General features: G+C 35.3%; 1 protein-coding gene across 1 annotated transcript in view; it reads right to left on the reverse strand.

The window, feature by feature from the left end:
* Window positions 1-20,145, reverse strand: part of DIAPH3 (diaphanous related formin 3) — a 203,987-nt gene that overhangs the window by 67,156 nt on the left and 116,686 nt on the right. The window contains exons 22-24 of the mRNA XM_054271625.1: window positions 18,040-18,164; window positions 8,353-8,517; window positions 4,277-4,412 (exon numbers count right to left, since the gene is read on the reverse strand). Coding sequence (XP_054127600.1) covers window positions 4,277-4,412; window positions 8,353-8,517; window positions 18,040-18,164 — 426 coding nt within the window. The remainder of the gene's footprint in view (window positions 1-4,276; window positions 4,413-8,352; window positions 8,518-18,039; window positions 18,165-20,145) is intronic.

A 20,145-nucleotide genomic window follows, 5' to 3' on the forward strand; every position in this document is an offset into this window, starting at 1 on the left:
TCACTCATTACTTAGTCAAAATGTTTACTGAATTCCACTTACTTTTCAAGTTAGGATGGAGCTGAAAGGAAAATATGAAGCTGATACTTTTACTATGTAAAACGAAGACTCACAGCCCTCTTTATCAGTGAACTATTTGAGCTGTGACCACTAGGACATGAAGGTGTTGCTAAGATGTAAAGTAGAGATAGAGACTTTTAGCAAACTACACTTTAGAGGTGTGTAAATCTGACACTTGCTGCAGGTCCAAATCTCAAAAACAATTTGCAAGAGGGCAAATGAAACTATTCCATATAATAACAGAAATCTGTGGTCTTATTAGCAGAAGTTAAAATTTATATTGTAAAGACTATCTAAAATGTTTCAGGTTTTCCTAAAACATGCTGTACTGCATATTCATAAAACACTACACACTTCACAAACTATAAAATATTAACACATGTATATCTGAGATATATAAAAAAAAATTAAACTTCACAAAGACTTATCACCAAGTGCACATGTTTATCTAATTTGAGAAAATGACCATATCAACACTGATACGGTGCAACAGTATGGCAAAAGAAGCCTGATATAGAAGCATGGATGACAGAGCATACCTGGGATCTAGATGGCTCAGTTGTCACCTGCGTATCAAAGGCACAACACAGGCTAAGAAAGATTATTATAGTTTGTGAAAAGGCCAATTACAGGACTACCTTGGAACTCATATTTGTCACAAATGTCTATTACTACTAACAAAATTATTGTTTTCATCCTGAAGAAATTAGTTTAAACTAAAATTGAGGAGTTACCTTTAATCCAGATTGGGGGTTTTTTTGGATTAATACGACCTTTGTAGTCTTCATTATTTTTTGTTGTAGTTCATACAAAACTGGTATAAATACAGTCCTAATATGCTGTATGCAAATTAATGACTCAAGTCACATACTGGGTATATTTTAATAAAATTTATATTTTGTAACATATTACTTTACGATGTCAGTGTCCCTGCACATGGCAGAGGGGTTGGGGGTTTATTTTCCATTCCAACCCCCTAGCATTCTATGACTCTATATTAAGTTTTTGTCAATGAAAAAAAGTCAGCAAATAACCTCACATAACTAAAAACTTTTGCAGTATTACATAGATTACTTTTATGCAAAATTAGTTTGCTCCACCTCATGCAGCCAAAGGTAGCATGACAGGCAACAATCCCTCCTCTTCAAATAGCTTCCAAAAGCAGATGAAAGATGAAGAAACCCAAAGAAAAGGACTTCAAGAACAAAGCAGAATCTGGGGAAAGTTAGATATCTGTGCAGTAAACAAGACCAGTGGTAAACAATGCAAGCTTAGGATGATGATACAAATCCTGTTTAAGCACTGGATGGCACCTCCGGTCTTGAAAGGTATGAAGTATAGGCTGAAAGAGAAGTTCTAGAATCATAAAGTAGTCACTAATGGCTAATTAACAGTCACTGAATAAAAGTACAACCTCAAGCACTGAAAGATTGCTTTTACCTCAAGAAAAGGAGCAGCAGCTAAGCAAGGGAAAATCAAAGGAATTGTTGTGGCCTGGGGAGCTAATCAACAAGAGGATTTGAACCATCTAGAAATTAAACCATTTTATAAAAGAATAAAGTCCAAAACTGTGCCTAGAGAAGGAAAGTGAGATAGTAGAGTAGGAAAAAAATTCCATTTCAGTTCTAGCTTCCCTTGTAGAAAACCTCTGAAATTTCAGTATGTCATCTTGTCAACTAGAAACATCATTGGTAGGCATGATCACCAACACTACAGTATCAACTCCATGGGATTTTATCCTGACATTAAATTTTGGACACTGTGAAGCTGTGAAGAGGTAGTGATTGATAGGTACTAAGAACACATTATAGTGACAAGGGTAAGATAATAGCACAACCAGTGCTGCTAATGACCGTCAGCCCAGTAAAATGGGATTGGATTAATTTTTTATTGTTTTTTGCTGTCACTGCTTCTTAGAGTATTTAAATGAAGTTTAAGAGAAACAATTAAGAAATCATGAAGCAGCACATAGTACAGGGATTCACAGCCATTCCTAATCATCAAATCATTTTCAGCTAAAACGCCATGTTACTCAAAAAAAAAAAAAAAGAGCTGAGGTGTAGAATACACTATGATCCATCCACTGAGAAAAAAAAACATTGAAGAACTATTTAGTATATATGCTCCCATATTTTCTCTTTTACCAAGTATGCACCTCTTTGAAACCCCAAAAATAACTTCTGGGTTGGTTACATCAATGATTTTTACTCGAGCAATATTTGAAATAATGTTCTTACAAATCTAACATGTGATCTAGTCACCATATAAAGAAATAACAGGCAGCAAAAATCAGTTACTCCACAGTCACACTTCAGGTAAGAGTGTTTTGATATTTGGACAGACAGAGGACCTGGTTATGAATTTTTTAGCAGATCAGACATGACTGATTTACAGATTCTTAATGAGAAGACAGCCTTTAAATGAACAAATCATAGCTAGGAAAAAAAAGGGAAAAAGGAAAAAAAAACCAGGTTTTTTTTTCATTGGCTATGTAACTCCAAAAAATCAGAGCTTCATTATGCCTCCAATTAAATACTGTAAGCATAATTTTGGTAAGACTGTCAAAATAATAATAATTTTCATCATTAAAAACCAAAACAAACAACCCCATTTTTCACACATTTGTTGTTGTCCTCCCTGACAAACAAATCTACCACATGTCCTTTCCTTCCCACTCCCAAAATTCAAGTTTTCTAGTAGACCTGAAAATATGTTGCAAAAAGGCACAAGAAACCTTATAACTCATCAATGGCCAATTTATTCAATATCAGGCTCAAGATATTTATAGCTTGAAGTGGTATAACACCATCTTCTACTATCTGCTGTTTAGATCAGCCATTTCAAACTGAACCTTCCATGACTCACAGGAGAAGAAACATCTTTCTGTACATTTGTATGATATCAAAACCCCAAGCTACTTAAAGACAAGTAGAGGACAAGTACTTAGTTCCCTGCCACATCAGCTGACGTGGAAAGGTCCACTGTCAGAGGCCTACATACACATATGTGTATAACACATAAGTCTCCAATGTTGGCACCTGTATTCTGGGAAGATTGAACATGGCATTGTGAAAAACAGGACTTGAGAACAGCTTTAACTTGGACTAAAAGACTATCAATTTTTCATCCAACATACTATCAGTCATACATACTAAGAGAAATCTGAGAGAAATGTCTGAGAGAAATCTTGTGTGAAACATTTCCAACCACGCATAAATACATACACCACTTTTACCCCTTCCTAGTCTTCTGCAGCCTCCTCTATCTTCGGTGAACATTGAAAAGATTGTCACTGGTGGTTTTCTGATTGGGTCTTGAATTGTACTTAGAATTTCTGTGTCCAGAGAGCAGCTGCCTGATTTCCCACAAGAACTCACAACTCAAAACATGGACAGGCTTATAAAAATGAATCAAAGACTTTTGGTCTGAAACATCTCTGAAACTAAGCACACCTACTCTGGCTATTAGTGAAAACTGGAAGAGACAGATAATCATTTATGCCAAAGGTGCCAACCAGGCTTTAAGTAGAGAACTGTTTAACAAGACCTGCTCAGGAAAAGAAAAAGAGAAGCTCATGGCAATTTACACCGTAAGTCGTGTATCATTCTGAAGGACTACAGAAGCTCAGCCTAGGATAAAATACAGGCATACTGAGGACCATCAAACACCTCTTTCAGTAACAGAAAACTCACAGCATCTGGCATCTCTTTTGGTACAAAAGACAATATAGCACCAGTAACTTTTAAAATGCATGGCTGAAGGGGTTTTTGAGGTGTTTCAGTAGGGACCTGTTAAAATAACAATTGACATACTCAAAGAAAAATACCAAGTAATTTAGGAAGAGCTTAGTCTTATAAAAGAACAAAAATGAGTATGTAACCTTAGTTAAAGAAAATGGCTTTGTGATTTGGAAAATGTCTTTTCTCAAGTAACATAAAGTATTTTGAGCATAACTGAACTCACACGTGGTCACACAAGGTTCAATATATTCCAAGGGAAAAATAAAAGGCAGCAATTTGAGTTATTTTATAACTCCAGGCGATTAGGAAAGCTCATTAAAAAAACCCAAAATTTAAACACCTCTTTGCTGAAAACTTTGATCAATGAAAAAGCATTCATCTATTTTTTTTTTCTCATAGCACATTCAGATAATGAAAAAATAGAAGATTTATTTCCAGTAAAATGCTTGGTCAAATGTATTTTCTACATCACTTACCTGTTTTCATTTCTAACAAGCGTTTTTTCTTTTGTTGTCTCTCCAGTTTTTCTTTTTCTGCCTTCTCCTTAGCTATTTTAGCACGTCTCTGTTTTTCTTCTGCTTCCCTTCTCCTCATATTTTCTTTTACTGCTTGCTATGAAAAAATGTAATACAGTTCCATTAAAATGGAAGTCTTAGCAAAAACAAAGCTGAACTTTAAAAACAAAGAAAAAAGCTTTCAAACTGTAACCCCTAACTAACCTTAATTTATCAAATCAAGTAAGTATTTCACATTCCATATTTAGAATATTTCATTCAGAAGAGTAAACATATTCAGAATAAATGCATTAAAAGCATACTAATTGCTCCCAAATGAGGATTATAAATTCAGCAAGAAATGTATCTTAAGAATACACATGTAGGAAGAATTCAAAATATCTAAACCACCTTGTTCTACAAAAATGTATGTTACAATTTGTATTTCTAAAACAATTTCAACATTTTCGTCTTTCTCATGCTGCCACTACACCAAGCAAAACAAGGCTGCCTGTGTAACAGTGTTGCATTTTTCTTATTCTTATCAACATTTGCATTATTTCGCTAGGTTTAAAAATTCTGGTTAATATCTGCACAATATTGTTTATTTAGAATTATAAGCATATACTCTAAAACTTCCAGTGAAGCTAAAACAGAACAATGAGTTTCAGAGTTTTGAAATAAAAACATTTTACATATTCAGACACTAAGCAAAAGAACTCTGTTACATTCAATACATTTTTAACAAAAGTATTTTGGGATTACCTTTTCATTATTTTAACATCAGCTACGTACACTGGTAAACTCTCAGTGCTCTAAGAATCTACATTTGCATAAGTGCACCTATTCTTCATTGCAGAAAGTAGTTTTATTCAGAACAGCTACATAGAACCCTGACTCTGATAATATATTAAAGTGTCCCCTCTTACAAAATGGCAAACATCTTCACAAGGTCTGAGGCAAAAACTGCAATTTTGCAGCTCATTTGTTTTTAGTGGGAAACATCCAGACTGCACTCAGGAAAGAAAACAATGGGCTGCCAAGTATTACATAGTACAGACAAATGGGGATTACAGCAATACTTGCACAGGCACACAGAGACTGTTTGCAGCACCACTGCCATAGAGAGTGACCAAAAGAAGGGGGAAAAAACTATCACATAAAGTTTGTGAAGAAATGCTTGTGTTGGATAACTGAAGAAGAAGAAGCTTTCCATCATGAAAAACGGCAATGGAATGGATTTTTTATACAGAGCAAAACTGTACTTTCACAGTGACTCCTCCAAAGTCACCTCTGTCAAATTTCTTGATTCAGGGAGAAGAGGGTAGATGCTTGCTAATAAATGCTAAAATTTTTGATTAAAATAATTTTGACAAATTATTTGCTGATTTTCAGACTGAGCATTCCATAGAATAAAATACTGGATAAACTACTGGATAAAATTCAAATGGGACTTGCTACTTGACAAGTACAATACTGGCAGAAATTACACACTTTTCTTATAGAGTGACAAAGGAAATTTCTACTTTGCACCTACTTTTCCCCAAAAAAAATATCAGCAGGACTCAGCCTCAGACTTCAGTCATTCAAATGCAGATATGTATTCTTTTTAACCACACTGCACAGGTGGGCCTGACTTAATAGCTTATACCTTCATATACAGTGCAAATTGGATGCTTTGGAGTATCACACCTTGCCCTCAGTCCTTCTCTAACAAGAAACCAATTTTCCACAAATTCCATGTTAAAGCTTGAAATTTCAGGCTGATGATGACTTGAGTACTATTTAAGATGCTTCTCCAGGATACCAGGTACTTCTGTTGTTACATCTCCTTTGAGACATCAGGTAGACAGCTTTCCAAATTCCACTAAATTAATGAAGTATGCATCTCCTTTGACTAAAACACAAGATAACATACTCAAAAAAATATGCCCTAAGGCCAAATTCTATTCAGCATGTCCCATGTGTTTTCAACATGAAATGTAAGTGGAATGCCAAGACCTTGATTTTCCAAACTGGAGGCATTCTTGGGTTCTCTCTTGCAACTTCCAGGGTAATTTCTAATTTTTATTTAAATATTTGCTTCATATAAAGAAAAAACAGAGTCTAGGGTACACTGTTACTGTACCCTAGACTCTGTTGCTCTTCTTCTGGTTCTTGAAGGTATGTCTCTGCTGAAGAGTAACCTAGTGCCAACAGGAGCAAGGGGTTTCTGTACCCTATGATTAGCCTGATGAGCCTAGTCTTGGACAGAAGATCTGTTACCTCAAGGTGTGTTGGCTCCCTCTCCTACAACTGGAGGAAAATTCTAACCATTAGACAATTTCTTCATCATGAAAGCTATCTTTCCCAGGAAAGGAATGAGCTTGTTAGCAGCACCCATGACGCTGTGAAACTACACAGAGAGGTTAACAGGGATATCTGATACCCAAGATGTTCCACTAAGTGTACCAGTAATTTAGCTGTAGAAGCTAAAGCTCTGAAGGCAAGATGCTTCACCCCTTTTTTTGGACCTGGCCAAGTAACTGTACCCTAGATTTGGTGCTCACAGAGTGCAAATAATAGTTGCCACAGCTACCAAATAACACTGAAATACAAAGTGCATATCAAAGTTAGCTATGAAACACAAGTCTAGGGCTCCAGATGTAAACACAGAGATTTTAAAATCTTTTTAATAAATTTTCATTAATTAAGAAAAAAAATATAAGTAGGAAAATACTTCATGTAAATCATCAACTTTGCATGACAACAACTTGACTGAACTGCACTCTCCCATACCTACTGGTGACGAGTCATCTTTTAGTTTGGGCTTCAAAATCACCCAATAATTTTTTAGCACCAAATTTACAAGTCTTCTGAACTAAATTTTCTAAGATAACCATCACCCAATACTAAACAATCGTGAAAATCAGCTCATTTGTCTCATGTTAGGCATCTCAAAAATCTTTTCTGAAAAGTCTCAAAACTGAGCAGCTACTCAAGATTTTGATTAGTGTCATTGAATGATAGGAGGTTTCATGCCTTATCTACACTTCTTTTTCTTATAGCCTTCAAACTGCTCTGCAAGACAAAATTATTAATTTTCCTCAAGGTTTCTTCTATCATGCTCATCAATAATACCTAACTGTTTTGAAGCGGTAATTAATCTATCTTTATGAAACTGCTGTGAAGTAGAGGCTAGAATCAGTGCTAATTTTAAAGACACAAAGAAGAAATATGAGAAAATTAATGCAAAGCACAACCACTTTCTTAGAGCCTTCAACTCAACATGAACCTAAGCTTTTAAAATTCCACAACACTTGCATCGGAGGTACGGTTTAAACATCAGAAATTAAAGTAATGTACCTGTTTTATAATATTTATTAATTCTGAAATCAGACTACTGAGCTTCATATTAGGCACTGATAAAGTTAGGAAAACACAATCAATGCCCCCATTCCCAAAAATCTGACATATGTAACTTGTCAAGCACAATTATTGCAATTGAATAGTATCTTGGTTTTTAGTTGTGAAACTCTGAAGCAGCAGAGGCTTAGTAATCATTACATGTTCCAAATGGTTGCTAAATACTGGTTCCAGTTTAAGAGCGTTCCTCAAAACTGGTGGATATGAATTATATGAATTTCAAACTGTTTTTCAATACCTGTGAAAGAAGTAATTTTTTCCACCTATATCTTCAGACTGTTTGAAATCATTAAAAAACCACACTATCCAAGTAAAACCAAACAAGACTGGGAAACATGCAAGCAACCTAAATATATGTGTTGCAATGCTAAGTTGTAATGACTAGGCTGCAATGAGGAGTAGGTGGCAGAATGACTAAGTGAATCTTTCAATCTTTCTTTTGATCTATAGGCATTAGCTGGATCTTCCACCAGATTTTGTCATGAAACTCATGCTCGTACAATATTCCTGCAGGAGCGTAGTCAGTAAATTAAGCTATGTAATAAGAAGCCAGATGTGACACAAATCAGCTTATTATCCAAACTCATACATATAGATAAGGCTACAAAATATAAATTCTAAGAAACATTAGATATAAAATAAACATATTGTACCATGAACATCATCCTGAAGTTGTTTAAGTCCGTTAAAAACTCTTCCACCGAAACTTTCTTCAGGTCAATGGCAAAATACCCCATCACATTCTGATAGAGTTTTTCCATGTTCTCGTGCATCCGTGAAAGTTTCTGAAAATCTTCTTTGGCATGAACTAGGAAGCTGTACACTGCTGTTAAGGCTTCAAGAATACTCAGTGAATCCAATCAAAAACACTGCTTTCATTTAACATTGATTTGTATGTCGTACCAATTTCTTATTTCCTCAAATAAGCACCAAAAGAATTCCTTTCATGTTGTACATGCTTCCTGGTATTTGCTGTGTATACTAAGCCTATGAATAAATTCAGGGACATTCATCAAAATACCTAACCACTTTAAATATAAAGATTATTCAATTACTACATAATTTCTTATGAAATGAAATGTATGTAACTAATCTAACTTCAAGCACCCATGTACTTTATTTAGTATCATTGTCTTCTTATTGAAGCTAAATGCTTAGGCATATAAATTACAATATCCTAGGAATTTAGGTACAGATACCAATAATTTACCTGAATATTTTATCAATAAATACTACAGTCCCTAATAAAATTAGAGTAAAAACAGAAATATTGATAAACAGTATTAAAAGTAAAAATCATGAAAGATAAAAAGCTTCATTGTAACAGCAATGCATTTATGTCTGTTCCTGAAGGCCGCATTAGGTATTTATGCTTTTTCTAAGGCTATTTGCAATGTCAACACAACTTAATTAAATTAGAGGTGAAAACAATAAAACTACTTCTATAAAAGATAAGCAATTTATAAACAGCATCAAAATATTGCATATAAAATAAAAACACCTATGTTTATTCAGGACTTCCAATAACGTAGCTTTCCAAAGAAGCTCAAAGACAAAATATTCTACACAGCCATTTCTCTATGTTGGGCAACTTCAGGAAGTGTGTACTTTAATGGAAGGGTAGATAAACAAATATTTATGTTCCATTATCTTTCTGCTGCAGTGAATGCTACAAAAGACAAGAAACAGCCATTTTATTTTTACTCTAAATTGCCCACCTCTACTGCAAAAGAGAATTTACTGTGTTTGCACACTTTCTACTACAGAATAAATACACTATGGTTACTATATAAAGTGCAGAATTTTTATTCAAGCGCATGAAAATCTAGACCAACAGAATAGCACAGAACCTGGCATTTTTTCTTAATGATCTCATACCACCGGCCTCAGTCCATCGTCCCAGGCTGCACAGATCCCTCTGCAGAGCCTTCCCACCTCCAGCAGATCAACAGTCCCACCCAATTTGGTGTTGTTAGCAAACTTGCTTGAGGGTGAGCTCAAGCCTGTAGAGCAGATCATCAATAAAGATGTTGAACAGGACTGGCCCCAATACCAAGTCCTGGGGAACTCCACTAGTGACCAGTACATATTAATGTTTTACAGCTGGATGACTGTTTTCATTCTTCAGGTTTTTTGCAATGCACTCCTTTTTTAGTTTAATTTTGTTTAGAAGCTGAATTCCATTTCAGTTGCACTATTAAGGGTCCTTCTGGTTTGTTAAGGTTGCTTTAAAAATAACAAGTACGAAGTTCCTGGGGGTTTTTTTTGTGATTTAGAATCCAGGCCAGAAATTCACACAATAGTGATCTCAGATATGTGCAGGAAGGGAGAAATAATGCACTTTCACAATATTCTAGTTAGTCACTAATGGCTACTAGCTGTTTATGTAAGTGCAGAACAACCTCCCCTACGACAGTCTTGTGAAAAAGGACTAACTAAAGTCAGGATTCAAGAATTTTAAAAGATACATCTTCCATCACCCATCAACCACCTAATTTCAGTCTTTCTCAATGTGGCTCTTTTGCCTGTACAAGCTTCTTTTCATGCTTTTAGTAACTTCACAAGATGCAGCTCGTAAGCAGCTCCAGACTGCCTGTGCTGACTGGCTGGCAACAGATCAAAGAGAACTGATGCTGCCAGCCCTCTTTTCTTCTACATCAATTTGAATCTCCTTTACTCAGCTCCCAAGATGAGCATAGCGCACAGGAAACTGATCTTTACACTTGAGATTCTTAAAAAATTATTCAGACTCTTAAAAAGCTATTGGTACAAAAGCAAAGAAAGTTGATGAGAGGTTTGTCTATAAAGGCTGCCCAAGGACTAAATAAAAAAGCATCATGTGAAACAAGACATGACAAAACAAGCTAAGACCATCAAAAGAAATGTCACCAGTTCACGAAAACACAAACAAACCAAAACAACAAAAAAGAGTGAAACTAGAAAAAATAATTCCTACATCTAGTTAAATTTTGATCCTAAAATTTAGGATACTTATTATTTGTGATTCTTTGACTATTAACGGTTCTTATGAAAAATTGTATGTAGTTTTTTGCAATTGTGAGGGTGTTTATTTCCACAGAGTGAAGGGTAAAGGAAAAATAAATAAATTAGTTTTGCTGCCTCTCTACATAAATGCCAGATATTAAACACTCCAGTATTTTTCATTTTCTAGGAAGCAAAACAAAAAAAGCGTTGAAATTATCAGTCAAATATAGACTTCATCTTGTAAATTACAAAAAATATCCTGAAAAGAAAACCTGGGGAGTGGAGGAAGTGAGAGAAAATTTCTGTGCTATTCTTCAAGACACAGCCAAAATTACAGCTATGTTAATAGAGTCCATACAAGATGGTTGATTTTTTACTGTTGAAAACTGACTCCCCTTGAATATCTGATGCATAATTTTAAACACAAAATAACAGTATTCTGGCAGGATGTTTTGCTATCTAATACTTCAATGCCAGACATGATGAATCCTGAGATTTTCATTTTCCATCTGGTGCATTATGGGATACCTCTAAGCTCTTGGCATTCTACTGAGACTGTGCTTCAATTTAGGTACTTTTAATAACTCCTCTTCCTTTTCTCCTTAAATATGGCTTTTGTTAGCCAACTCTAGCTAAACTGGAAACAACAGGGAATACTACTGAGTACAGCAATCCCAACTGTAATTATCATGAACAGGTTGATACATACACATTATCAACTACACAATTCATTGGTTTTGGATGAATGAAGACAGAAGTACAGCTGAGCTGCAACACAGGTGGGAAGAAAAAAAAATCAAGTAGTTTGGTATTTGTTAACTTTTTCTGAAATGGCTTTACTTCATGGACTGCCTTTTTGGAATCACTGGACTACAGATCATTCTGCTAATTAATGTATGTTTGGTCTTACATATTCTGGCAGGTCTTTTCACATTGAATTGCTCGTCAATAATTTATATGGATTTTAATACATTGTGTATATAAAATACTAACATAGTGCAGCATATCAAGCTAAGTAAAAACAGCTGTTACCCTAGAAAAGATGATGAATAACTTTAATCTCTACTAAACACTTTCTTAAAAGACGCCAGTATTCACCCCTTGTATTTTAGAAGAATCTTCAAAAGGGAACTGAGACTGCCACTATACTGGATGACAACAGCCTCCACAAAACATGGCAAACTTTTTGAAGACTGGCGCAAAACACTTTGTGGTCACTTCAAACCATTTCAACAAATGATTTTCTACTAAAAGCAAACAGTGTGAATGCTGTAGGACTGTTAAGGATTTCTCACATTTTGGGAAAATAATTGCAATTATCTGAAAAATACGTGTCAGAGAGAATTCTTTTTATATGCATATACCAAGGTTCAAGAGAAAAATTTGCATCTGAAAATAATAGTTCAAGAAGCATAGAAATGTTTCAATTTTTAAATCAGTACCTTCTGAAGAGTACTTGTCAAATAATACCTTCTCTTTGATTCACTCCTACTTATCTCTAGGTTATAATACTAAAACAAATTGGCAGGTATTTGTATCAAACAAAGCTGCTGCATCCACTGTGTATGTATCACACATATTACAAGTAAAACCATTGCTAGCTATAATATATGCCTTAAGTCCAGAGCAGATATTAAAAGAATTATAGACTTAAATTAAATTTACATTGGTTGCCAAAGCCCTATCTCATTACCTGTCCACACAGTTGACATCTTGACCTTCTACCAAAGAGCAACACACAACATTTTTTTACCTGAAGAGTTTAGGTTCTGTAATCCACAAATCTGTAGTCCTTAGGATGCAAGGACATCTTACAGATTCATTTATGTTGCACGGGGGAACTTCAAACTATGAGGTCAATTAAGTAACCAAGAGTTTGGAGGCAGCAAGTCTCTTCCTGCAGCTGAAATGGGTTTCTTTTACCTCATTTGGTAGAGAAGGCTCTGACTCATTTAAGTGCTGTTTCTTCCTCCCCTTTCTGCAATGTCAACAAATCAAATTAAATGGCAAAGGAACAGCTAATTGATCAAAATAAAGGATTTTTTTCCTAGCTGAAAAGCAGCAATCAGCTGATTGTCTATCAAGTATTAGTTCCATAAGTTTCTGTAAAAGAACACCATCAACACCACTTTTATCAGTAAGCTCAAACTTTCTCAGCTGCTGCTTGGAAAATCAGAAGATGGAAGCTGTTCTGATAAACAGCATGTTGACTAAATCACTTAATTAAACTTTTAATATGCAATTTAAATACTCTTCCTAAACCCACTAAATTTTTATTTTGAACGTACAAATGTATTTTGTTCACTGTGCTTTTTATGGAACATTTCACTCGATGGATTTAATACGTTAGATCGATATCAATTCAATATTCTTTGACTTTCCTAATTAAAGGAAACAGAAGAATTGAGATAATAACTATTTCTTTTCAGCTAGCATACACACGATGGCTCACAAATTAACGCAATCTAATATATAGGAGAAATATTCATAATTACAGACTTTGTCAATAAACGAGTGAACCAACTGTGCATGTCTCTGACTTCCCAAAGAAACAAGAATGCTAATCAGTTCATTAGGGGGCCTTGGGTTGTGATATTTAGCGACAGGATGTAATGGCCTGCTTGTCCATGGAGCTTAATTGTACTCAGGATGAAAAATTATTTTCTACAAAGCACTATACTTCTTTTTTAAGACTTCCTGCTGGTTTCTTTTTATGAGCTGCATGCTTTTCAAGACATCATCACCATTCAAATTTCCTTGTCATAGGAATAAAAGTAAAAACAGGTCCAGGTTCCATCATGCTGCGCAGGATTATCTAACCTTTACATCAAACCTTTTCTGCTTCGTAATTTATTGAAGTTCCTGTTTTCCTAAAAGTGAGCTGGTTTAATTAGTGTGTTCACAGACATGACTAGAAACCATAGGCAATTATGCTGTTTAGAAATTGCTGTCTGTCTGCTGGGTCAGGTAGTAGGTGAGGGTAAACTGCTTCTGTTTATAATATTTACTATTCAAAATATTGTATTTGAATAGTCTAATACAATGAAATATGTAGTATGGCTGGTGTAAGGGCTTAAAGAGCACAGTTGCCTGTCTCAAGCACCCTTCAGGCCACAGAAGAACATTACCATGAGATAAGCACAGAGAGAGTGACAGGATGTTTCTAACCTGGCAGAGGTGAGATCTGGGTAGCAAATCCTGGTCAATGCATCCAGACAACAATTCCCTCTGTGGAAATCTGTGTAAAGAATCAACTGCAAACACAAATATCACTGGTCAAACAAAGATCATCCCAAGTTATGGGATAGACGGGCAACAGTGACTACTGAAGAATATGCCTCCAAATATGAGGGACTAGAAATTAAAACACTGTGATAGGAACTTTAGATAAGATAAAGGTGATACTGTTGTTGGGGTGCTATCGCAGACCTAGGGGAAGGTAACAAAGCTGGAGGTGAAGAATAGATCACTGACAATGGACACAAAGAATATAGAATTTCTAGTCCAGAAGGAAAGCCAATTCAGTAACTGTGCTGAAATCAGCTCCAGCTGGGTAGAAGGTAATTCTGGCAGGGAAGATCACAACCCACTGAACAAAAATGAAGAGAAAGACTGAGCACAGGACTAACAGTAAGAGAGGTGTGTAGCCAGTGAGCATTAATTTATTTGTTTGCTAAACTATATAAATAGTGAAAAGCTTTGAACCACCTCAGGACATACCATCACCAAGAAGCCTAAGGTGAAGAAAGACTAACAGCATACCATTGGATCCACAAGTGGGGACTATCTCTTGCTTCAGATGTCTCTTCCTTTCCCCCTACCCAGCCCCATTTACTGTTAAATAAAATGTGTATTATTGACTTCATCATATGGTCTCAGGACTAATCAGATCTTAAGAGTTGGTTTTACCTGTACTGGTTTATTCTAAGACCAAATATTTATTTTGCCAGTTTCTGACAGCAGTCAATACCCAACAATTAGGGAAAACAAGGAGGAAACAAAACTTGGCAAATGTAGCATGACAATTCAAGTGATGTAGTATTCAGTTTCTAGCAATCTGTATGTTAGTCATTCTTCTGAACTAAAGCTGCCTCTAGGCTACTGTTTAGCCACCTATCTAGGCCTTATATGAAATTCATTCATATTTTCAATTTAATTGTCTGCTGTCCATGAAAACATTTCTGTTAGTGTGTTGTAACCGGCTGGACAGTATTTCACATGAGATGAACCCATGGTTATTTAAAGACACAAAGAATATATTCCTCTCTTTCCTTCTGCATGAGACACAAAATTACTAGTATTTTTACTGTATTTTCTTAACTTTTTTGATTTTCCATCATCAGAGTATTACTCTATTAAAACATTCCTTCTTTATAACCTATTGCTAGTTGCTGCTCATTGCCACCATTCTCTGCCACATCAGTAGATACATACTCCACTTTTTGAGATGTAGTAATGGAAGAACTGATGATGTAAGAGTCTTGCTGGTTTTTACAGTATCTTGCTGTTTATGTTTTCTCCTTGTTCTCAACTGGATTTGTTCCCGATTGTCCTAATAGAGTGTTTCTCCTTCAGATCTATCAGTCTATAATCACTGAAGTTCACTTGTTGCTTTGTCAGCAGCTATCAGCATCTCCCTTTGATGTAAGGATTTTTTTTTCAAACATATTAATTAAAAAAAAAGTAATGAAACCACTTTTTAACCTAAGAAAATTCTTTCCTTATAAGTCTTTGTGAAAACACCTTGTTGAAACGTGAATGGAAATTCAGTTATGTTCTATTGACTTCTTACCTTTATCTGCATGCTGCAACAGACCTGCAAAGGATGGTTTCTCCTAACAAAATACACAGTGACTCTCTTCCATCACATTTTACTTCCAGTTAATACATGTCCATTTCATAATTAGTCTTCATCAGTTTTCTTGGTAGCAAAGCCTGACTTGAAAATCCTCCTCGTAGCCCTTCTAAAAAACTTGTGGGCTTCTTTTCAGCTTTGACCTGATCTCATGAAAGGTGTTCTGCCCACAGCAGAGAGGTTGAAACCAGATGATCCTTGAGATTCCTTCCAACCCAAATTATTCTACAAATCCTCAGTTGCATGAGAAAATTTCTGCCTCCAGCTAGCTTAGTGCATGTAAGAGTCTGTAGTCCATTAAGTTTATATTTGAGTTAATTTTGAATTTTGTTCAAGTGTTTTGTGACCACTGTTTACTCCTGGGGATTTATTGCTACTTATTTTATGTTAAGAAAAAGAATTCTACTGATTCCTTTAACAACATCCTTCCATCTAAAATATTACACAGTAGGGTGAACTGAAATTCTCCCTAGAGAAAACTGATGCAAAGAACAAATTTAACTTCATGGCTATGACTTATCTTCTTGACAGACATTGATAATCCTCATCTTCTCTAGCAGGATTAGAGATTTTGAGATGCCTGAAAAAGAGAATTGTAGATCCTCCTTTGCATTTCCTAAGATGATCACTATCCTTTTTAAGCAATCAGTAATCTGCTCCAATGGTGTTCATATATGGGGAGGGAATTTCAATCCTGGAAAAAGTTTATGCTTCTTATCAACAAGGTCTACCTGCTTACTCTGTCTTAAATACAACTGATAACTTTTTATCACAGTATTCCACTCACTTCTGCCAGGAAGTTTCATAAATGCCCAAAATGTTAGTAACACAAAGGGAAATGAGGCATCCTACATAATTATTTTCGGATATTAGATGTTTGGTATTAGCATATAATGTACATAAACTACATCTTTATTTATCCACTTTTCTTTTGCTCTCCTTAGATTTTTGGGAGGATGCACTCATTCTCAACTGAATTTTGCTAATTTAATTCTTATCTTTTTTTACAAATACATACCCAAGGAAAGCTGTATACTAACTGTTCCTTCAAAATTTAGTCATTAGGAAAAAAAAAAAGTTAGAAGGTATTTGAAGAGCCTGCATCATGACTATTTCAGATTAGGTGATTGTTGTAGGTCCTTTCCAACTGAAATAGTCTATTATATTTTAACAGATAAAGAAGGGTCTGTCCTTTTTTCATAGTTTAGATTTTTTAACAAGTGCTTCTCATTCCTAACTTGTTAGACTACATATAATTTTCCAAACAAAGTATAGACTTTTTAAGTCCTAGCAATATTCTCCAAAATCTCTCATGGATATATTTTCCTCTAACTTCCTAGCAATATTTTATCTCTTGCCTTCAGGACCCATCTCCTAGTTCTCCTATCATGCTGTCAGTTTCTTCAGGATCAAACTGATGCTTCATACTATAGAGACACCTTGCTAGTGGGCTGCAACATATCTCCCAAAACCACATTGAGCTGGGAAGAAAAGGCATCACCACCAACATTAAACAGAACAAACTCAACAACAAAATATCCAACCTTACAAAATATTAGTAATGACACTGGAAGGTTAAGATAACCCACAGCAGCCACAGAAGGCCTGAAGCTAAGTTGCAAACACTTGGGTGCAGTGCATCTAACAAAGACAGAACTGGCCCTCACACAGGAAGAGCCAAGTGCACCCACCTGGCCTCGGGGTCATTTGCCAAGCTTGTGTAATAGGATGAGATGAATAAAGAGGACTGTGTCCTGAGTCCTCCAGCCTTGGTACATAACAAAGCAGTCTTCCAGCTAGGCAACAACCTAACTATGCCTGCAGAGCAAATTTCAACCTGTCTGCTCGTATTTCTGCTTCCAGATTCGTTTTGGTGCCAAGCATATATGGCCAACATTTGCTAGAGAGGTTTAAGTAAAAGAATTTATTTTTTTTCCCAGTTTAATTAATTATCTTCATGTCACAAGGTGTTCTTATGAAAGACAGGCAGTGAAGTTGGCTGCATGATTTGGAACAAATAGTGAGAAAAAGAATTTTGGCAAAAATAACACCAGAAAACAGTTTTCATGAGCTATGAATCTCATTTCTGAAATAACAGAAATTTTCTGGTTCTGTGGTTGCATGTACAAAAACATTTACAATGGTAATGCATACACTAGAAAAAAAAGAGACACAGGGTGACAGACATATTTTTCTAAGAGACTCTGACATAAAAATACCATGTAACACTAGAGTGCTTAACATTCCTATTATAACTTCTCTTTACTAAGTTAAGAAACTCATATACTGTCAGTAAGCATTTTCCCTCATTCATTCCACTTCAGGGGAATCCTTTAATTGGACTGTTCATATATGTAGTTTTTGAGAGGAAAAATAAGTCATATTTTTCAAAAATACATGGAACAAACTAAACAGAAGTTATGCAAATAAATTTAAAATTTAAAGCAATGCAGTAAAATTACTTAGGGATTTTGGATTTGCAGAGTGCCTCAAAGGATATTGACATTTTCGCTACAAACTTATCGTGCTTATCTTCAGGAACTGGAAAAGTCTGCAAATCCTTCTCAAGCTGTTGAAGCTGCCTCTCCATATGCTTGAGGCTCTTCTCCAGGTTTTCTGCTGAGACTAAAACACAGAACATACATTCTGTTAACACACTAAATAAAAACCATTGTTTCCAAAATGCAAGAGTTAAAACCTTACCCAAGTCAGCATGTTACATTGTTAATTCTGAAATAAAAGCACACTGAACAAATTAGAATGCAAGATGAGGAGGTCGCTCTACAGTGTTCAGCTCTCTCCTCTTACACAGATTCCTTATTCTCACTAGATGTATGCTGTTTGAAAGCTGTATTTTCATCTGTTTTTATGCCCGAGGTTTTGCATTCCAATCAACACTGTTTTAGGGAAACTGAGATATACATATGCCAGTCTGTCTCCTCTGATTAACCAAAGTACAAGTTTTCAAGATATTCTAAGAAACCACAAAGCTTTTCTCCATCTCATTCTGTTAAAACAGAAAATACAAACATTTTTATGAATGACCATAAAGAAAATCAGATTCTCAAACACATGGGCTATTAAACACCTATGCATAAAACCTAAACCTCAGTTCTCTAGTTTAAAAGCACTATGTACAGTAAAAAACACAACAGAATTTTTTGGAGCAAAAGTGCTGGCCAAGCATTTGAGAAGATACAACAAAGCAACACAGGGACTTAGGAAAAAGAAAGGAGTGGAGCTGAAACATCAGGGATTTATAGAAGGACATATGACAGAAGGATGAAGAAAAAGTGCAAATTTTCTTTGCCAGGAAAAGAGAGATACAACTTTCATCTATTTGAAGCATTGCATGTAAAGTTGAATGCTTTATCTGTAAACAGTTGATTGAAATATCAAGGTGACCAGAGTAATCTTAGGATGATTAACAAGTGTTCTTTCTTAGATCTATATTATTGCCATCGGTTAAAACTTATTTTCAATTATTTATGAAGGCAACCAAGCATTTATTCAAGTTTCATAGGAGCAAGATATAAAGATGTAAGAACACACTGTGAATTCTAGTCCAAAGACTTTTTTTTTTCTTTTTAATGACTTATTTCGTTCATAATATAGCGTAAATATCTGTAAAGGTATAGTTATCTTCATCTTAAAAAAAACACCTCCTCCAGGAACAAACCTCCTCCAGACTTTCTCCTTGGAGAAAGTCTGTATCCCTATGATGTTACTACACTGTGTAGTGGATACCTAATTTCATCCACCAAATAGTTATGTGAGAGAAAATATAAAATACATAGAATAAACACATCCTTCTCTGAAAAAAGCCTGACAGAATCCCCAAATTACCACAGTAAAATGCTGCATAGCAACTACAATCCCATTCATAGCAGAAAGGTTAAGACAACTATAAAATGATCCATTGCAATGTGACAAATTGCTTTATAATCACCATTTTAAAAAGCCTCTGGTTACTTAAAAAATAGTTTTTCAATTGTATCTTAGACTTGCACGTTTTGACTCGGCAATTGGTAAGCCAAAATCACCCCCAGTTAGGTCAGTTGGCTTCCGTAGTTAAAAAATTGTTTTGTTTGGGGAGCACAGCTAAAATTAGAAGCTGACAATGTTGACTAAGACATGTTTCAGTCTTCACCAGCCCCAGAAACAAACCTGATTTTAATAGAAAGTCATACTTCTGCTGTCATGAGAAGCATCTGAGGGTTAGGCACACACCATTTTATGTCATTGATGCCAAGAAACACAGAAAACAACAACTTGTGCCTAATCTAACTATTGCTTGGACTCTTCACAAGACCGTTTATCTTGCATAAAGAGTTCATAGTATAAATTAATGTGACATACACACATAGTACGTATAGTATATAATATCAAAATTATGAGTGCTGGCAAGGAACACCAATTTAAAAACCTTACAAAAGTCCAACACACCAAAAAATCCTCTACACCAGTTGCAGGTAGCAGCTGAGTGACAGCTACACTCTTTTATCCAGATGAGAAACTCAGCAAAATAACTCAGTGCCTAGAGCTGATTAACACATTCTATACAAGAGATTTGCAAGCTCTTGCTTCCAGCAAAGCCAGTTTTTCA

This window comes from Melozone crissalis, unplaced genomic scaffold, assembly GCF_028551555.1.
Source record: "Melozone crissalis strain CALT ecotype California unplaced genomic scaffold, PUWL_Pcris_2 ptg000013l_1, whole genome shotgun sequence".
Lineage (NCBI taxonomy): Eukaryota > Metazoa > Chordata > Aves > Passeriformes > Passerellidae > Melozone > Melozone crissalis.